Source organism: Protobothrops mucrosquamatus, unplaced genomic scaffold (genome assembly GCF_001527695.2).
Source record: "Protobothrops mucrosquamatus isolate PMUCROS unplaced genomic scaffold, P.Mucros_1.0 scaffold1176, whole genome shotgun sequence".
In the NCBI taxonomy this organism is placed as follows: domain Eukaryota; kingdom Metazoa; phylum Chordata; class Lepidosauria; order Squamata; family Viperidae; genus Protobothrops; species Protobothrops mucrosquamatus.
In genome coordinates, this window is record NW_015387390.1 from 4,658 (window position 1) to 22,545 (window position 17,888).

Sequence of the window (17,888 nt, forward strand, 5' to 3'; positions counted from 1 at the left end):
GTGCACGATGGGGTGTGAGGGCAGAGTCTTGTCTACGCTGCCTGGCTGCCATGTCCTTGGCTGCGCTGTTCCGTGTGGGCCAGGCTCGAGGACGACTCTCCTTCAGGGGGGCTGCTGGAGAGGAGGGGGTCATGGGGGAGGCAAGGCTGGGGCAACGGCACGTGTGCCCACAGAGAGGGCTCCGAGTGCCGCCTCTGGCACGTGTGCCATAGGTTCGCAACCACTGATATAGAGCTGTGGAAGAAGAAATAACATTGCAACATTGCACTGAATTCATTTTCCCATTCTTATTTGGGGATTCTTCCCTTCCCTTTTGTTTTGTAATTGCAGAAAGTGGATGTCACTAGTAGGGCTGTGATGGAAATAATGACGAAGACAATTGAATATCTTCAACCCAATCCAGGTATTTTGACTTCAGTTTGAATCAGAGAATATTTGAATTTATAGGGCATTTCAGAGAGGTTACAAAGACTGTGTTACAAAGATCTTGACTCATTTCTCTCTCTCTCTCTCTCACACACACACACACACACAAACACAAAGATATATGCAGAATGCAGTATAGAGGTCTTGCATAGGTTTGGCCTGGTCTCCTGCTTGAGTTTTCTAAATTCTAATTTGCCATTTTCTTCTGTTTCCATCTCATAACAAAATACTTGACAAAGGAAAGGAATGATATCTCTTTCTTGAAGGAAGATAACTGTCACTGCATTTAAAAGATTTTCTGTTAAGAATGAGATTGCATAACTTTAAGTGCACAGTTTAACTCTTGTCTTTTTCACATTTGTCGAAATTGCAGTATTCAGGATAGTTTTCAAGTTTAAGCCGTGACAACCATGTTGGATGCACAGGAAGTTGTCCTACTCTGTGTTTTACTTTTGTTTTGCCCCAAAGCTGAATTATAGTGCTATTCCCCCCATCCTTGAATCCACATAAAATAATGTTAGTGGGAAATTTGCTCTCTTCATGGCTAATTCCAATTCCATTTCTGTTGCCTCTGTTCCCAGTCACTACCATCATCAATTTCTATCTGTTAAATAAATTTTATATACCTTGAGGTTACCCTAGGATAATGTGGGAAAAGGAAAAAAATACTACTTTAACCGGTAGAACTAAGGACAACTTAAGCTTGTCATGGTCTAGGGATGTAGGGAAGGCAGCACCATAGCAACATGACAAGAGAAATAAAATCCTGTTGCCAGAGTATGTTTAGATTGTCATTACCTGCAACAGGTATATGACCTCAGTAATATGGATGTACTAAGTAATGTTTAAGGTCAGCCTGGACAAAATAGCAAACAAATGTTTCTCAGTGAGTTCCCGAATGAAAAACTCATGCAGGCAAAATTAGTCAAGAAAAAGTTGGGTTAGGAAACTACCCTGTGAAGTAATAAAACTTTGGAGTCTTCTTATGGTTCTTCCCGTTTTCCAAATCAGGAGTTGCACCCAGTGCATTACAGAGGAGAACATCAGAAACATCAGTCTCATTCGCTGTTTATATCTGAAGGCCTTTATCCTGAAACACAAGTAGCTGAAAAGCAAACCATAATAGATGATACAGTCATATTGCATTTGTTTGTTCAATGACGGCTAGCTAAGATCCCTGCTTCCTGATTCAATAAGCACGATGACATGGACAGACGTTTCTTTCTTTAGTTTCTTCCTTCTGGGAAAAAAAGGAAAGAAATCTTTTTCACTTAGGTTTCTCTTAAGCGTGTCAATATTTTGACTTATTACAATCGTGTCCACATATGGGTGTCCTTGTTATGATGTCCCAAGAAGCTTGCCCCAATGATTTCCAAATATGAGGGCCACACTGATAAATTTTATATTTATCCTTTTTAAGGAAGGCTAACCCCACACTCATGTATCAGGTGGCCAAATTTCTTCACCAAGTTACACAACTGTGCAAAACTTTTAATTAGATAAGTCATTTTATTGTACTACTGTTTTTTCCCTTTTCCCAGTAACAAATTGCTCTACCAAACTATCTGTCTTTTTTATTGTAAAGGCTGATCAAAGACCATAATATAGAATCATAAGGCTGGAAGGGACCTTGGAGGTCTTCTAGTCCCACCTCCTGCCCATAGCAGGAGACTTTATTCCATCCTGGACAAATGGTTGTTCAATCTTTTCTTGAAAACCTCCAGCAATGCAGCACCCATGAGTCCAGGCAAGCTGTTCCATTGATTAATTGTTCTCCCTGTCAGGAAATTTGTTCTTAGTTCCCACTTTTCTCCTGGAAATCCCTATTCCACACATTGTCCTGTCCCAGTCTTCAACAAGAAATTGTGAGAACTGCAGTTTGCTGCAAGATGGGGAGGGAGAAATAAACTCTTCCTTTATAATCAGAACTCTGTTCACTGACATTGTTCATCTTCAACCCTCAAATCCCATTTAACGGCAAAGGGGTGATGAAAAATATAGTTTAACATAGGTAAAGGATAGTAGAAAGGTTTTAGAAGGCAAACCATTCTCTGCCTGACAACAGCTCTTCATATTCTCATGAGGTTGGCGACAATATCCAGAAGCTTCTGCATACAAAATCTGCTTTAGCACTAATCTCTCCAAGTTTATCATCGTATTGTTATTCTGTGATAAGAGATTTCAACTCATTCTGTTTCCCTGGTAGATATTCGCATGAGATAGTTTTGAAATTCAATACTATCTCTGATGGGAAAAATAAAATTTTGTAAAATGATCAGGAATGGTTATGGAGCTTCCATAGCTCTATTCTGGGCATGGGGGAAGAGGGGAGAAAGTGGTAACACCATGGTTGTTTTCAGGGGTGGGATTCAAATATCTTAACATCCGGTTCTCTGCATGGATGCAGGCCTGGGCCTCCAAGGCCTCCAATGGACTTCCGGAAGTGACATCAATGCACTTCCGGCGGGCTGTTCTAGGTCTGGGAGGCCTCCTCCAGGCCTCCGAGGCCTAGAACAGACTTCTGGAAGTGACATCAATGCACTTCCAGCGGGCTGTTCTAGGCCTGGGAGGTGTCCACCAGGCCTAGAACGGACTTCTGGAAGTGACATCAACACACTTCTGGCGAACCATTCTAGGCCTGGGAGGCGTCCACCAGGCCTCCGAGGCCTAGAACGGACTTCCAGAAGCAGCATGGGTTCAGCCGGTTCTCCGAACTCAACAAAATTTAGCTACCGGTTCTACCAAACTGGTGCGAACTGGCTGAATCCCCACTGGTTGTTTTCATCAACTTTTCTTTCAGTGAATATTTTCAAGTTACCACCATTATGAAAGAGCTAATCCAGTTCTGGGTCTGAACACTAGTGTCATGCCTATCTAGAAAGAAACTAAATTTCCCCATGGCTTAAGAATGTTTTTGTGATATCTTTCTTTTATGTGAGTTTTTATGTCATTTACAGGCACGATTCAGTTTCCCATCTGCCCAGTTTATTGTCTCTGCTGATTAGTTTCCTCTCTGCTTGTAGCCTCCAGAGCCAAACTCAGCATGCTCAACACCATGTCTAAAATTAGAGGCCAAGAAAAAGGACCTGGGTATCCTCAAGCGGAGGCCCTGCTTGCAGATGCAATGCAAAAATTTGGGAAAGAACTCGGAGATGAGTGCAATTTTGGTAATGTTAGCTTTATCGTGTTTCATCTTTTAAAAACTTTTATTGGATTATGCCAATATCAGGTCTCAGATACAGGAAGCCTAACTGGGATATTCATTTCCCTGCTTTGGTATGCTAGAAGTTTCTCTTGTTTGCAATCCAGTGTATTGGGATTAAAGCATGTCGCTAAACACCCAATTCAAAGATAGTGATTATATTTGCTTTTCATATTTGTCCAATAACTTTTGGGGAATTTTTTAATTAAGTCTACGCAAGAGGCATGTGCAGAATTTATCAACTAGAAATGGAACATTCTAAATCTCCTCCTGCCACGTGCTACCTCGGGGGCAATTCATCAGTTTTAAAAGTAAATTCTCTAAACCAGAAGCTGTTCGTAGTATTCTAGGTGAAACAGACCAATCCCAGAACATTTAGTTCACTGATCAGAATTTTTGTACTTCCTAATTCACTGCTGAATAGTTTGGAGCAAATGTAAGCTCTGAATATGAGGAGGGACATTATTCTATTTATTAAATCTTGGAGGGCTATGTCCACTGGTCTGATAATGTCACTGAGGACGGGGAACAAACTTGGCAGGGTTTTTGTTTTTTGTTTTTTTTGGGAGGTGGGGATTGTAGGCATTTAAAAAGCGGAAGGGATTAAAAAAAACACCTTGGATCAATTTAAAATAAAAGCGTTTCGTTTTTTTCGTTTTTTAGGCCCAGCTTTAGGCGATGTTGGAGAAGCGATGAGGGACTTGTCTGAGGTGAAAGATGCTTTGGATATTAATGTGAAGCAGAATTTCATCGATCCGTTGCAAAATCTCCATGACAAAGATCTGCGGGAAATACAGGTATTGCCACGAATAGAATTTTGTTATGTAATTAGCTGGACATTACAGCAGGGACAGATCTATTGTGATAGCGGAGATTGTACGGTTTCTGAACTGGCAGGCCCCAAAACCCAGACCCTCAGCCTTGCCAGAGCTCAGTTGAAACCTGTTGTTCTCCATCCAGGCCCTCATAGCCTCAAGGCGCTGGGGAAAGGCATCAACAGCATTGCTTAATTTGCCAGGAACAGAAAAGTATAATTGGATATCGTCAGCATAGTGATGATATCTCACCCTAAAGTGACAGATGAGCTCACCCAGCAGCTTCATGCAGATGTTAAAGAGGAGTGGAAAGAGCACCGAAATGTATAACTTCCTGTTCAAAATGATTTCTTAATTCATCACTTCTATTCCATTAAAAAATGAAATCACAATGCATGCCTAGTGATAAAGCTGAAAATTGGAACAATGGAAACTGTCATTAATATATATTTATTGCAGTGTTTATTTTTAAAAAACTTTAAAGAGTAGGGGCTTGTATTTTCCATTAAAAAATCTTTAAAATAAAAATATTAGCATGAGATACCTCTGAGTGAATATGTCAGTCAACGTATATTAATAATATATATTATTACTGAATATTAAGTTGTTGGTTGAATCATGAACACTTTTGCTCTTGTATTTCAGTAAACAAATAAGTTTCTGACCTTGGATATTAAGGATTTAGCTTTTTATTCATTTGAACAGCATTTTCACCTAACACTTTCCTCCTGTCTTATCAGCTAGGCTTTATTTAAGCTACTCAACAAATTGTTTGTTTCTTACCTTAAAAGTATTACTTTCTACCATGTCCATTTTTTCTCAGTTATAAACACTTGGCAATTCTCACTCGTCCACAAATTGTTTTGAAAAGATACATTTGTTCTTGATTGGAAATAAATAGCACCATTCTTAATCATCATTACTAGCAAGCTTAGTTAAATTTGGTTTCATAAAAGCGTCAAACCTGGTGTAGTGGTTAAAGCACCGGGAGACTGTGAATTCTAGTCCTGCCTTAGGCACAAAGACAGCTGGGTTAACCTGGGTTAGTCACTCTTTCTTGGGCCTTGGGAAGAAGGCAATGGTCTCAACGACTTTTGAAAAGCCAGGATTGATTTGAAGGGGTTAAAAAAGAAGGTTCGTAAAGCTGTTGATCTTTCTCCACCCTTTTTCAGCACCATCTTAAAAAATTGGAGGGCAGACGCCTAGACTTTGATTACAAGAAGAAAAGGCAAGGCAAGATCCCCGATGAAGAACTCCGACAAGCTCTGGAGAAGTTTGATGAATCAAAAGAGATTGCTGAATCAAGCATGTTTAATCTGCTAGAGATGGATGTGAGCAAAACTCCCCCTACCCCGCACCCCCTTTTTTGTATTTTGGATAGAATTTTTTTTTTTATTAATAGAAATTCAAAACTCTATTAAAGAACAGAGGTTGAGAAACACTGTATTACGTAATAGATGAAATGTGGTTTTCCGGCTAGGAAAGTGGGTTTGTGTTTTGGAATTCCAAGGGCGAGATTTGCAAACATGCTTTGAGGTGAAATTGGCACTGTCGGTAAAGTATTTTACTTGCTATCCATTTTCATGTGAATGACATTTTGGAGGAAGAACTTCGGAATAATCCTAGACACTGTTGGGACTGAACCAGAACCCCACGGATAACAGCACGAATTCTAACTCCCCTATGAATTATTGGGAATAGTCTTGATATTCCACAGTTACTTGGTTTCAGGTCTAAAAATACTTACAATGAAAATAATGGTGACGTGCCTCAAAAATTCCTCAGGATGGACAAATTATTGTTATACCCCTTCAGCTTCATGTGTGCGAATAAGTCAAGGTTTAAATAAATTGAATTTATACAATATCTGAACAGGCTGGAAGAAAATTCAATTAATTATAAAGCAGGATCACAGTTATTTCTTGTTCTCCACTGAAACTGAATATATAGAATTCAATCAAGCTAACAAATTCCAGTCTGGTCAGGCTAAATCCATGCCAATGTGGAGTTTCACATGTTTTTTGGAAAAAGAATGACAACTATCCCCATAAGACACTTCCAATTTTATCCCAGCTGAAACCCAGAACAATGAAAATATTCTGGGCATTGATTCAGCCAGACCATAATTCTACAGTTTACTTGTGTGGAAAATAAACCCTTTTTACAGATAGTCCTCGACTTACAAGCACAATTGGGACCAGAATTTCCATTGCTGAGCAAGCTGGCTGTTAAGTGAGTTGCGCCCGATTTTATGACCTTTTTGCCACCACGGTTGTTAAGTGAATCACGCAGTTGTTAAACAAATCTGGCTTCCCTCCTCTACATGTCGGGAGCTGGTTGGGAAGGTCACAGACGATGATCATGTGACCCTGGGATGCTGTAACCATTGTAAACACATGCGGGTTGCCAAGCGCCAGAATTTTGATCATGTGACCATAGGGATGCTGCTACAGTCATAAGTGTGAGGACTGGTTGTAAGTAATTTTTTTCAGTGTAATTGTAACTTTGAATGATCGCTAAAGGAATGGCTGTAAGTTGAGAACTATCCATACTCTGAAGTGGAAACATGTTTTCCCTCTAACGCAGGGGTAGGCAACCTTGGCTCTTTTATGACTCATGGACTTCAACTCCCAGCTATGCTGACTCAGGAATTCTGGGAGTTGAAGTCCATGAGTCATAAAAGAGCCGAGGTTGCCTACCCCTGCTCTAATGGCTCTATTTGTGTTCACCACCATTGTTCCAAGTATCATACTTGTAGCATTACTCTGAAGAATTAGTTGCTTTAACGATAATGGTATTATAACATTCTGAGATGCAGCCTCAGTCAAGGACATGTTCAGGAGTAATCTAAAGCAGGGCTATCCAGTTTGGGCAACTTTTAAGACCTGTGGACTTCAACTTCCTGTGTTCATGCTGGCTGGGGAATTCTGGGAGTGGGAGTCCTCAAATCTTAAAAGATGCCAGGGTTGGACACCCCGGATCTAAAGACTTCTTCAGTCTTGATTTGGAGAAACATTCTAGGGGGGAGGGACTCCCACATGCCAAGTAGATCATGCATCTGAATTGGTAAGAGGAACTGAATAGGTCATCCATTAGGAAAGTTTTCTTTGTTAATATTTAGTGATTTCGATTAAGTATAATGAATTGTTTTTATTTGCATGTGAACAGCAATAAGTGTTAGTCTTGCACAGTCAAGCTTCTTTTTTTTTAAAAAAAAATCTAGACTTGCCACAGTATATGCTTGCATATCCAATTTCTTTTCTAGATAAGGCATAATTAATCTGCATTAAGTGCTTTTGTATACGCAGACTGGCTTATGAACATAAGTAGCTTGTTATTTAAAGCAAAGTCCATCTATATTTTACTTTAGAAGCTGTTTAACTTTTAGGTGGCCCTCCAGAAAATGCCCAGTAGGAAGCATCTGAACATTGGCTATCCTTTTTGATAGTCTTAGTTTTCCCTATTCACTGCTTTTTCAGAGAACTGAATTTGCTACACAACAGTGTTGTAATAAGTCTCTCTCTCTCTCTCTCTCTCTCTCTCTCTCTCTCTCTCTCTCTCTCTCTCTCTCTCTCTCTCTCTCTCTCTCTCTCTCTCTCTCTCTCTCTCCTTCCCTCCCCCCTTCCTCTTGAGGGTGTATAGACGGGACAACCATTTGACTGAGATAGTAAACTGGGATATATTGCTTTGAGCAGAGGGTTGGATTAGAAGACCTCTGAAGTCCCTTCCAGCCCTGTGATTTTTATGTTCTATGTTCTTTGCAGGTTGAACAAGTGAGCCAGCTTTGTGCGCTAGTACAAGCCCAGGTGGAGTACCACAGGCAAGCCACAGAGATCCTGCAACAAGTTAGTCTCAAGCTGGAAGAAAGGTAGCAAAAATTGAACAGAATTATTTGGGCACGTGTTTTTGAAATCGGGCCTGAAAACCCGAGATGAAATTACACCGAGATATGGCTGTGTTGTCTTTTCGACAGGGAAGCAACGTTTCGTGGGTTATAGGGTAAAAAATACATGGATACATTTAATTCTGTTTTAGGGCTGGAACACGATACACGTTGCAGCAACTATTCCAGCAAAAATACCTTCCCCCAGTGCTCCGTTGTTCCAACTCACAATTTGCTGCCTCTTACATATGCATTTTCTAGAGTGCTTGCTTTTAGAAATAGGTAAAACATTCCATCCTTAGGACTATGGACACACCCGCTATCCTTGCGCTAGACTTCCCTACCCTTCCCAAAATGTGTTTGGACCTATATTCTATGCAGGAGTCTCATACTGGGAGGCAGCAGACCTATTTTTGTCTTGGATTAGTATTGACTATAGAGACTTCTTTCATTATTATTTTATGAAAATGAGAGAGTAGGGTGCCATCAATTCTTTATTTCCTGTCAAGAAGTAGAATTTTATTTTATTTTTAGCTATATTGTCTGGCAGGTCTTAAGAGATAATAAAATACTTTATTTTTTTTAATAGTAATTTTATTATTATTATTATAAAATGAGCCCTGAAGGTGCAGTGGTTAGAAAGCAGTATTGCAGGTAAACTCTGCCCATGGCCTGGAGTTCAATCCTGATGAGACTCAAGTTTGATTCAGCCTTCATTCCGAGGTTGGTAAAATGAGGACCCAGATTGTTGGCGGCAATATGCTGACATTGTAAACAGCCCAGACAGTGCTGTAAAGTCTAGGTACTATTGCTACCACTATTAAAGATTACCATTTACAACAATAAAAACAACACAAACTAGGGAGAAAAAAGAAAAAAAATATAAAGGGCAGAAAAAAGAGGAAACAAAGAGAGAAGAAAGAAAAATAAGAATATAATAAAGGAAAAAAAGAGAAATATATAAAGAAGTAACTTCCCCTTTCATCAAACAAGTATATAAGCAATTTTAGTAACTTACAAACTACACAAAACCTTGTCATTTCAGTCCTGATGTCAGCAAAAGTCCATGAAGAGTTACCAGAAATATTAACAAATTTTTTTTTAATGTTGATCAGATAGACCAGGCATGTCAAACTCGTGATGTCACGCGACATATCGGAGCTTTTTTGCCATTGCCGCAATGGGGTGGGGGCGGCTCCGGTATGATGAAACCGGCCCGCGGGCCGGCAGTTTGACACCCCTGAGATAGACCAACTTTATATTCTTCCCTTTTACTTCTAACAATCTTGATTTTCAGTCTCTTCAAATAATATCTTAGAACTTGATTTCTTTTCATTTTTTCCTGTGTCTTTCTCACACAATTCTCACATTTGAAAATACGGGTAGTCCTCGACTTACAATAGTTCATTTAGTGACTGTTTGAAGTTACAACAGTGCTGAAAAAAGTAACTTGTGACTATTTTTCGCACTTATAACCATTACAGCATCCCCATGTTCACATGATTTACATTCAGATGCTTGACAACTGACTCACATTTGTGATGGTTGCAGCGTCCTGGGCTCATGTGATCTCCTTTAGTGACCTTCTGACAGGCAAACTCAATGGGGAAGCCAGATTCACTCAACAACGGTGTTACTAACTTAAGAACTGCAGTGATTCACTTAACATGTGTGGCGAGAAAAGTCGTAAAATGGGGCAAAACTCGCTTAACCAATTTCTCACTTAGCAACATAAATTTTGGGCATGTGCTCGTAAGTTGAGGACTATCTGTATTTTCTATCTAGAAACAATATCTCAGAACTAATAATGTCTCAGAGAACCTTAGGGACTCCACGTTTTTTCCCAGACTGATGAAACATTCCCAACACATGACTGCCAGCACTTTTCGTTTTTTTCTTGCTCACTGATTTTGCCCATTCTTTCTGGATTTATTCTGCTGCTCCTTTTCTTGCAGTTGGACTCAAGTGAGGTAAATGCAATTAGGCCTTCAAAGCTCCATTTTCCAAGTTCTTAAAAGGAAAGGAAATGATTCATTCCAATATGAAGCAAATAGGTTTCACCTGTCTTTTTTCACTGTCTAGCGAGTTTGCTTGGTTGGTTATTTTTTTGGATGGATTTTAAATCCTTCTTCCATTCCATACAGTCATGATGTTATATTTCCCCTTAATCCTGATTATAATGATTTGTATTGAGATCTGTCCTTTTTATGAGTTATTTTCTGATAATTTCTTGAGGGATTTTGTTAACCGTTTTAGACTATTTTGAAGGATCTTGTCTGGCATGGTGAAGGGGTTCAGGAATATATATAGGCAGGTTAAGGGGTTTTTCAGGGCACGTACAGGAATTTATAGACATCGTCTTGAAATAATTACAAAAAAAGAACTTTCTAACTTTATTTTGCAGGGTTTTACATGGATAGAACCGTAAAATTTAAAATCTTATGTTCCTATCCTAAGCCTACCTAGACTTTAATTATCATTTATCACAGTTTAAAGACATGTACAAGTCTGTTGTTTAGTTAAATTATCATAGATAATATAACTTGATAATTTAACTTGATAATAGTTAAATTATCAAGGCAGCTTCAACAATATATATTTGCCTATGTGCTTCCAATCAGCCATAGACTTTCTATATCAGAAAAAGCTGCTCCTGACATTAACCACAATGGACAGATCCATTCTATTGGATTCCATCAAAACATATGTCAGGAAATTCAGTGAGTTAGGAATCTGTATAACCTCTGCCCTAATGAAAATGGGAAATGTTATTTCTAATTGCAGAGCATGAGAGCTCTGCAAAAACTCAGGATTCTGTTTAAAGAAAACAGATTTGTAACAATCAGACCTTCAATAGAGAGTAAATCCTATAGCTATAAAACTTCAAATACAAGGCATCTTGAAACATCTCCTGCATGCAAGGCCTTGGAGTCAGGGCCAAAAACTGATGTTAGGGATAATCCTAAGGAAAGTGATTAGGACACTTGTTTCTGGACCAGAGTAAAACAAACAAACAGGAAAAATCCCCTTGCCAAAGACCATTAAAATAGGATTAGGGATAGGAATAGAGTTAGGGTTAGATTAGGTCTCCTTGGAATCAGGGCTGAAAACTGATGTTATGGATAGATTCTTATAGGTTCCCAAAGATAAAGTGACAACTTTTTGTTAGGATTTCTTTCTGGACCAGAGTAACATATATGGGAAAATCCCATTGGCAATGAAAATGAAACTAGGCTTAGAGTTATGGTTATGGTTAAGGTTAGGTCTCTTTGGAGTCAGGCCCAATAATTGATATTAGGGATCGATTCTTCAAGGTTCACTAAGGAAAGAGAACCCGACAGCTTTTCATTTGGACTTATCTGTGGACTACAATAAAATACATGGGAAAATCCCATTGCCAATGAAAATGAAACTAGAGTTAAGGATGTCGCTGTCTTTAGAGAACTTCTAAGAATCTGTCCCTAGCATCACTTTTTGGCCCTGACTCCAAAGAGAGCTAACCCTAACCGTAACGCTGTCCTTAACCCTAACCCTAGTTTTAATTTTCATTGTCAGTGGATTTTCCCATGTATTTTACTGGGAAATCATAAACATTTCCTGTATAGAATCCCAAATTTCCAAATTTAACTGATGTTAATGTTAGGGATAGGGTTAGCTTTGGTTGTCCTTGGAGTCAGGGATGAAAACTGATGTTTGGGATAGATTCTTAGAGATTCTGTAGGGAAAATGATGGTGACATCTTTTCGTTCCAACTTTTTTGTGGACACAATGAAAAACATGGGAAAATCCCATTGCCAGTGAATATAAAACTATGGTTAGTGTTAGGTTTGTGTTTAGTGTTTGGGTTAGGATTAGGTCTTCCCTGGAGGAAGGCCCAAAAACTGAAGTTAGAGATAGATTCTTTGGGATTTTCTAAGGAAATCAACAGTGACATTTTTGGGAACCCCTTTTTCGATCACAATAAAATAAATGGGAAAATCCCATTGTCAAAGAATATTAAACCTGAAGGAATTGCAGTCAGGAAATTGCTGTGCTATCTTAAAATTTAATTATCTATGGTATTTTAAGAGTAAGGTAGCCGAAGTGTAGCCAGCTGAACAGTACAAATAAGAAAGTCTTACCCTTATATCTCAGATCCAGAATTTTTGGGTAGTCGGGAGATAAATATATTTGTAGGGCTGAGAAGTAAATAAAGTGAATAAAGTCCAATCTGATTCTATATAGGAAACGTTTATGACCCCGCCTCTTGTTTACCAGCACACAATGGTCTCAACAAACAACTCAATCAGCTTCAGTCCCAGCTTCCAAGGCATAGTATAATACCTCATTAATGTATTTCATTCATTCTTCATAGTTAAGGAGAACCTGTAAGATATCTTCCACATGCACTGAAATAAATTTAATATATAAGACTGGCATTCATATCAAATTCAAGGCATATATTGACCTGGTGAATAGATAGTTCAAAATAGAAGCCTAAACTAACTTGTCCTCTGTCAAAATGTCCAGGAGAATCTTTTGAATATGAATCAAATACTGACTTGACATATTTGTACAATTTATGCATTCTATTTTTGTGGCAGACCATTATGATATTCAATTTTAGGGCCAAAAGAATGACAATGGCTTTGTTCAATAATCAGGCAAGGTTTACACCATGTAGTAGGAGGTATACTTAATGCCATGTTTGTAGACTTGCTGGTTATGAAAATGCAAAAAAAAACAAAAACCCACCACTTTCCCTTGATTAGTCTTAGTGGATTAGAATTGCTTGGTTTCCAGTTACTAGTTCAAATTAGTAACTGCTCATTTTCTAACAGAATAAAAGAAACGTCAGTTCAGCCCAGAAGAGAATATCAGCCAAAGCCCCGTATGACCTTGGAATTATGTGACAATGGTCAACACAATGGAGGGCTCTCTAATGCTACTACTCCTAAGCCTTCAGGTAAGAATGGGAAAAGAGGAGATGAAAAAGAAATGTAAAAGAAAACTTCTGTACTTATTATGGCTTTGTTGGATCATGGTTCAGAGGAGGAGGAGTTGGATTTGGGACTGTCTGATGGGGGATGGCATGGTCTTTTCTGAACGAGTGTAGAGTCCAGGAAATGAGAACGAGGCAGTCCCAGGGCTGTCTGGCAGCAGACCGGATGAGTAGCAGCCTGCGGGAGCAGATCAGCTGCAGAGGGCCAGCAGAGATGACAAGCTCCAGACCTCCTCTGACAAGGCACAGCTGCCTCCCCTGCCGTTCCATGGATGAGGAGGCACAGAGGAGGTCAGTGAGGCTGCTCGCAAGGAAGCAGCCCTGCCCCCTCCTCACAAGGAACACCTGGGGAAGGGTGACTTAACCAGACACTGGGGGAAGGTGTATTTGTTGGGAACACTTGTTTGCTTTGATGTGCACTTTCCTGGCTTTCGTGAATACTGCCTAGTGACTCTCAGATCGTGTTTCTTGGCCCTTCGCTTGTGGACTTTGGACTTGGGTCTCTGATTTCAGACTCTTGGACCATGCCTTGGTTTTTGGAATTCTGGACATGTGTTGTGAACTTGGTACTTAGGTGGGGTTGTTACTTCCCTCTTTGCCTCATGGGTTGGCCACGTGGAACCGGGGTTTTCAGACCAAGGGAAAACTGAAAGCTGAGGGCGGAGCTTCACTGGCACCATTGATGGGTCATTTGACACTGTGTTAAGTGTGCAGTAACCACTGCCTTGCCAGTGTGACTTGGGTCAGAACAGTTCTCTTCCTTCCTGATCCTGGGGTCCTTGAGATACTGGGGCGGGATTAAATTATTTTGAAATATCAGATAAAATCCATGAGATCCACAAAAACCATCTGAGGATAGATGATCAGTTATACAGAGATACATTTCCTTTGTTCCTTCCTTTCATAGAATGTCTTGTATCAAAGGAAAGCCATCTAGGTAGGAGTTACTTGATTGATACCAAAAAGCTAAGCAAGATTTAATATTGAGATGATATTACCTGGCCAAATGGATGCAAGAAAGGAGAGTTAAGGTGGATTTAGTTGTATTTCAAGAATTTAAGGAGGAGCTAACTTTAATTCCAAGGAGATTTTTCTATTAAAAAAGTAATACTCTATGAAAGGATTATAGCATTTTAAAGTCTGGATAGCTATTAGACACTCATTAACATTTCATTCTTGTGTAAATAGCGTTTGTTGTAGCAGTATCTCATTTTGAATTCCATCCAGTCATTTGTAAAGGTATACAAATTGCACTGTGATCCACATGGGCTGAGAGAATACAATTAACTGCTACATCATAGACCAGTATTGTGATATCGTTCAAATAATATTATAACATAATGTAATAATAACATAACACAGTATAAAACATACCATTTTAAGGTAAGTATTGTAATCATTTATAACAAAGTTAGGTATAAAACAAAGTTCAAAAACAAAGCTTTTAATACGTATTTTTTTCAATAGCACATATTCAGGGCTTAAAATTATTATATAATCTATCTATATAAATAAAAATGTAAATGTTCGTTTGTTCAAATTCTTAAATCTCCGAAAGTTCTTCACCGATTGCTTTGAAATTTTGACACAACGTTGCATTCGAATACGCGCGTGTTTTTATATACCTACTATTATATAGATGTCACACCTGTGACAGGTAGAGAGAGAGAGAGAGAGAGAGAGAGAAAGAAGAAAGGAAGCGATGTTTAAAAGAAATCAGGCAGTCTCGCCACCCTGTGTCTCAATTTTAGCAGAATATGTGCAGGGGGGACAAGCATTGTGAAATTAAACATATTAGAAACGTGCGCTTTCTCTTTTCTTTCTTTTCCATTTAACCAGACTGAGCCACAGCAACACGTGGCCGGGTACAGCTAGTAAGATATAAAAATAAGAAATAATAAAATATCTGGAAGAATGAACTCTTCCCCTAGTGCTGATGTAAGCATAAACCAGCCATTTAACATTCAACAATCATAGGTACCTAATCATGACGACTCTATTACCTGTTGTATTTAGTACCCGTTCACTGTGCAGTGCTGTGTCTTGTAGCTGCCTTTAGTAAGCCCCGTGTTTCTCTGTTTTATCTTTTTTTCTTTCCACCCAGGTGGCGCTGCTATGGATCAGCCATGTTGTCGAGCTCTGTATGACTTTGACCCTGAAAATGAAGGGGAACTCGGTTTTAAAGAAGGCGATGTCATCACCCTCACTAACCAGATTGATGATAACTGGTATGAAGGGATGCTTCATGGGCAGTCCGGCTTCTTCCCCATCAATTATGTGGAAATTCTTGTTCCTTTGCCTCATTAGGGTGGCCCGTCCATCCTGTCGGAATTACTGTTTCTCCTAAAAAAAAAAAAAAAGTAATTTGTTGGTACCACTGCTTTTGAAAAATTAAGAAATCAATAAATGAAATGGCTGCTTATTCCACATCGCCAAGTACAAACGCATCGGCCCCATAGATAATATTTGATTTTTGTGTCACCCTGCTGCAGAGTGTGATACTTTCTTAAGGCATTGCAGCTGGACACGCGGGATGTTCAGGTTATTCCTTTGGTTGCTACAGAGATGTCTATGCAGTGTTGGGGTGAGAGAGTGTGGCAATTAATGGTGTAACTCAAGTTTTAACCTTGTGGAAAGAAAGCAGATGGGTTATTGGGAAAGATAAAGCATATCACCATTCTATCATTATTTTCTTCTCTTTTTACAAAGAAGAGGGAGAAAAAAATGTCCGTGGGCATTCCATCTTTCCCTATCCAAACAGTGTGGTTCATGCAGGCCTAAGTATTGCTAACCGGCTTTTTTTCGTGTTGTCTTATCTCAGAAATGATTGAGTGCTGGGGAAACTGCGAAATGTATATTCCAGTTGCTTTACACATCAGCCACCACTGCTCTGTACTTGCTATATTCCAGGTGTGGCAGAAGATATCTAGGAATCTATTAGTAGATTTTTGTGTGGACGATTGTGTTGTAATTCACAATTGTTTAACACTTGCAACAACAAAATTCTGCCTAAAAGTTGCTGACATGAGGAGAATTGAGGGTACTTAGCTGTCATTTTAAAGTGGAAGGCTTAGTGTGGTCCTTGGTTTTTTTAAAATTCTAAATGTTAGCTCTTACCTGGCTCTGGTTGGTGAATTTGGGGTTCTAGTTAAAATAATAGTAATAATACTAAACTTTTTAGTCTGCCAGCCCCATTTTAGTTTGTTAATTCAAGAGCTGTTCAATATCCAGGTTACTTAAAGGCTTTTTAATAGCATCCAAAAGTTAAGGCAGGGAAGATTAACATTGGAGGATACCCTATGTGCTTGCTTAGAAAGCTTAAATATTAAAAGCACAATGCCAGCAGAAGTCAATCATACTTGGAGAAAACATTTTAAAAACAACGTTCAACTGTTTTACTTCGTGTAAAAAATCTAGGCACAAAAAGTATAATTTTAAAATGTCATGAGCCCTTTATTCTACATATTTACTAATAGTAGTAAGAAATGTACGCCATGTGGTTTTATTTTCATCTACCTTGTGTTCTTTGAACATCATTTGTGTATATTCTGCCCTCAGTGAGGACTAAATAATAACAGATTTTTGTTGTGCTTAAGAATTACAGTGACACATAGTTACCTACACAAACCCATTTCAATTATTTTTCTCTCCATGCTGTCCTCTATACAATTTATGTGCCACTTCCTCCAGTTGGGGTATAAGATGTTGTCTAGCTGGTTCATTGTTGTTTCATTTGAATTACCCAGAATTCTGTTTCTCTATATAAATCTGTATATAAACCTATCTGTGCTGCTTCAGATGTGCCACTTCAGTATTGGACCATGTGAAATGAAGGCAGTCCTTTTGCTTTTCATGTATAAACTATTACCACGAACAGTGTTGTTCTTTCAAATAAAAATGCTGATTGACAAGCCACAATGGTTATGTTTGCATTTTCTTCAGTAATATTTCCATTTCACAATACCAGGCGGCTGCAGTTTCCTATCCAAGATACAATAAGTAGTCTTTGGGTTATGAGGGCCATGGGGCCACCGGGACTGTCATTACTAAGTGATGTCCTAAAGCATGGTATCACGTGACCACACCAGTTAGCAATGACAATCCTGGCAGTCCTCATTGCCATCGTAAATCCCAAGAGGCAGGAAGGGCAGGCCTCCAGGTAAGCAGCATGGGGGGATGTTAATGGAAGGGGGGGCTGACAGTTGGGGAGGCCACAGGCACCAGTTGTACACAGATACAGGAAAGCTGGGGGATGGATGGCAGTTTTCTTTAATAAAGGAGAATATTTGTAGTTCAGGGTTGACATGAGGGGTCCTTGGTGCTCTCCGAGCTTGTTTTCTTGCAGACATTTCATTTCATTAGTCATTCATGACTAGCAGTGGTGGTGATGTTACCTAGTTTGGATAATGAAATGTCTGCAAGAAAACAAGCAAGCTCAGAGAGCACCAAGGACCCCACAAGTTTTCTTGAAGCTTTAATTAAAAAGCAAATGTCTCTCTGTGAAGGTTTTTAGTCACTAGAGTACCCTCAGTTTTGAAAGAACTGATCTCAGTATTTATTTGGCTCAGCTGCTGCTAATTT

At 39.2% G+C, this 17,888-nt stretch overlaps 1 protein-coding gene across 1 annotated transcript; it reads left to right on the forward strand.

Annotated features, from left to right (window-relative positions):
* Positions 1 to 333: 333 nt before the first annotated feature.
* Positions 334 to 15,636, forward strand: LOC107291726 (endophilin-A1). The gene is made up of 7 exons (XM_015820754.1): positions 334 to 403; positions 3,450 to 3,593; positions 4,292 to 4,425; positions 5,616 to 5,774; positions 8,208 to 8,311; positions 13,147 to 13,271; positions 15,412 to 15,636. The coding sequence occupies exons 1-7, from the start codon at positions 358 to 360 to the stop codon at positions 15,612 to 15,614; spliced, it is 915 nt and encodes a 304-aa protein (XP_015676240.1). The 5' UTR covers positions 334 to 357; the 3' UTR covers positions 15,615 to 15,636.
* The last annotated feature ends 2,252 nt before the right edge of the window (positions 15,637 to 17,888 follow it).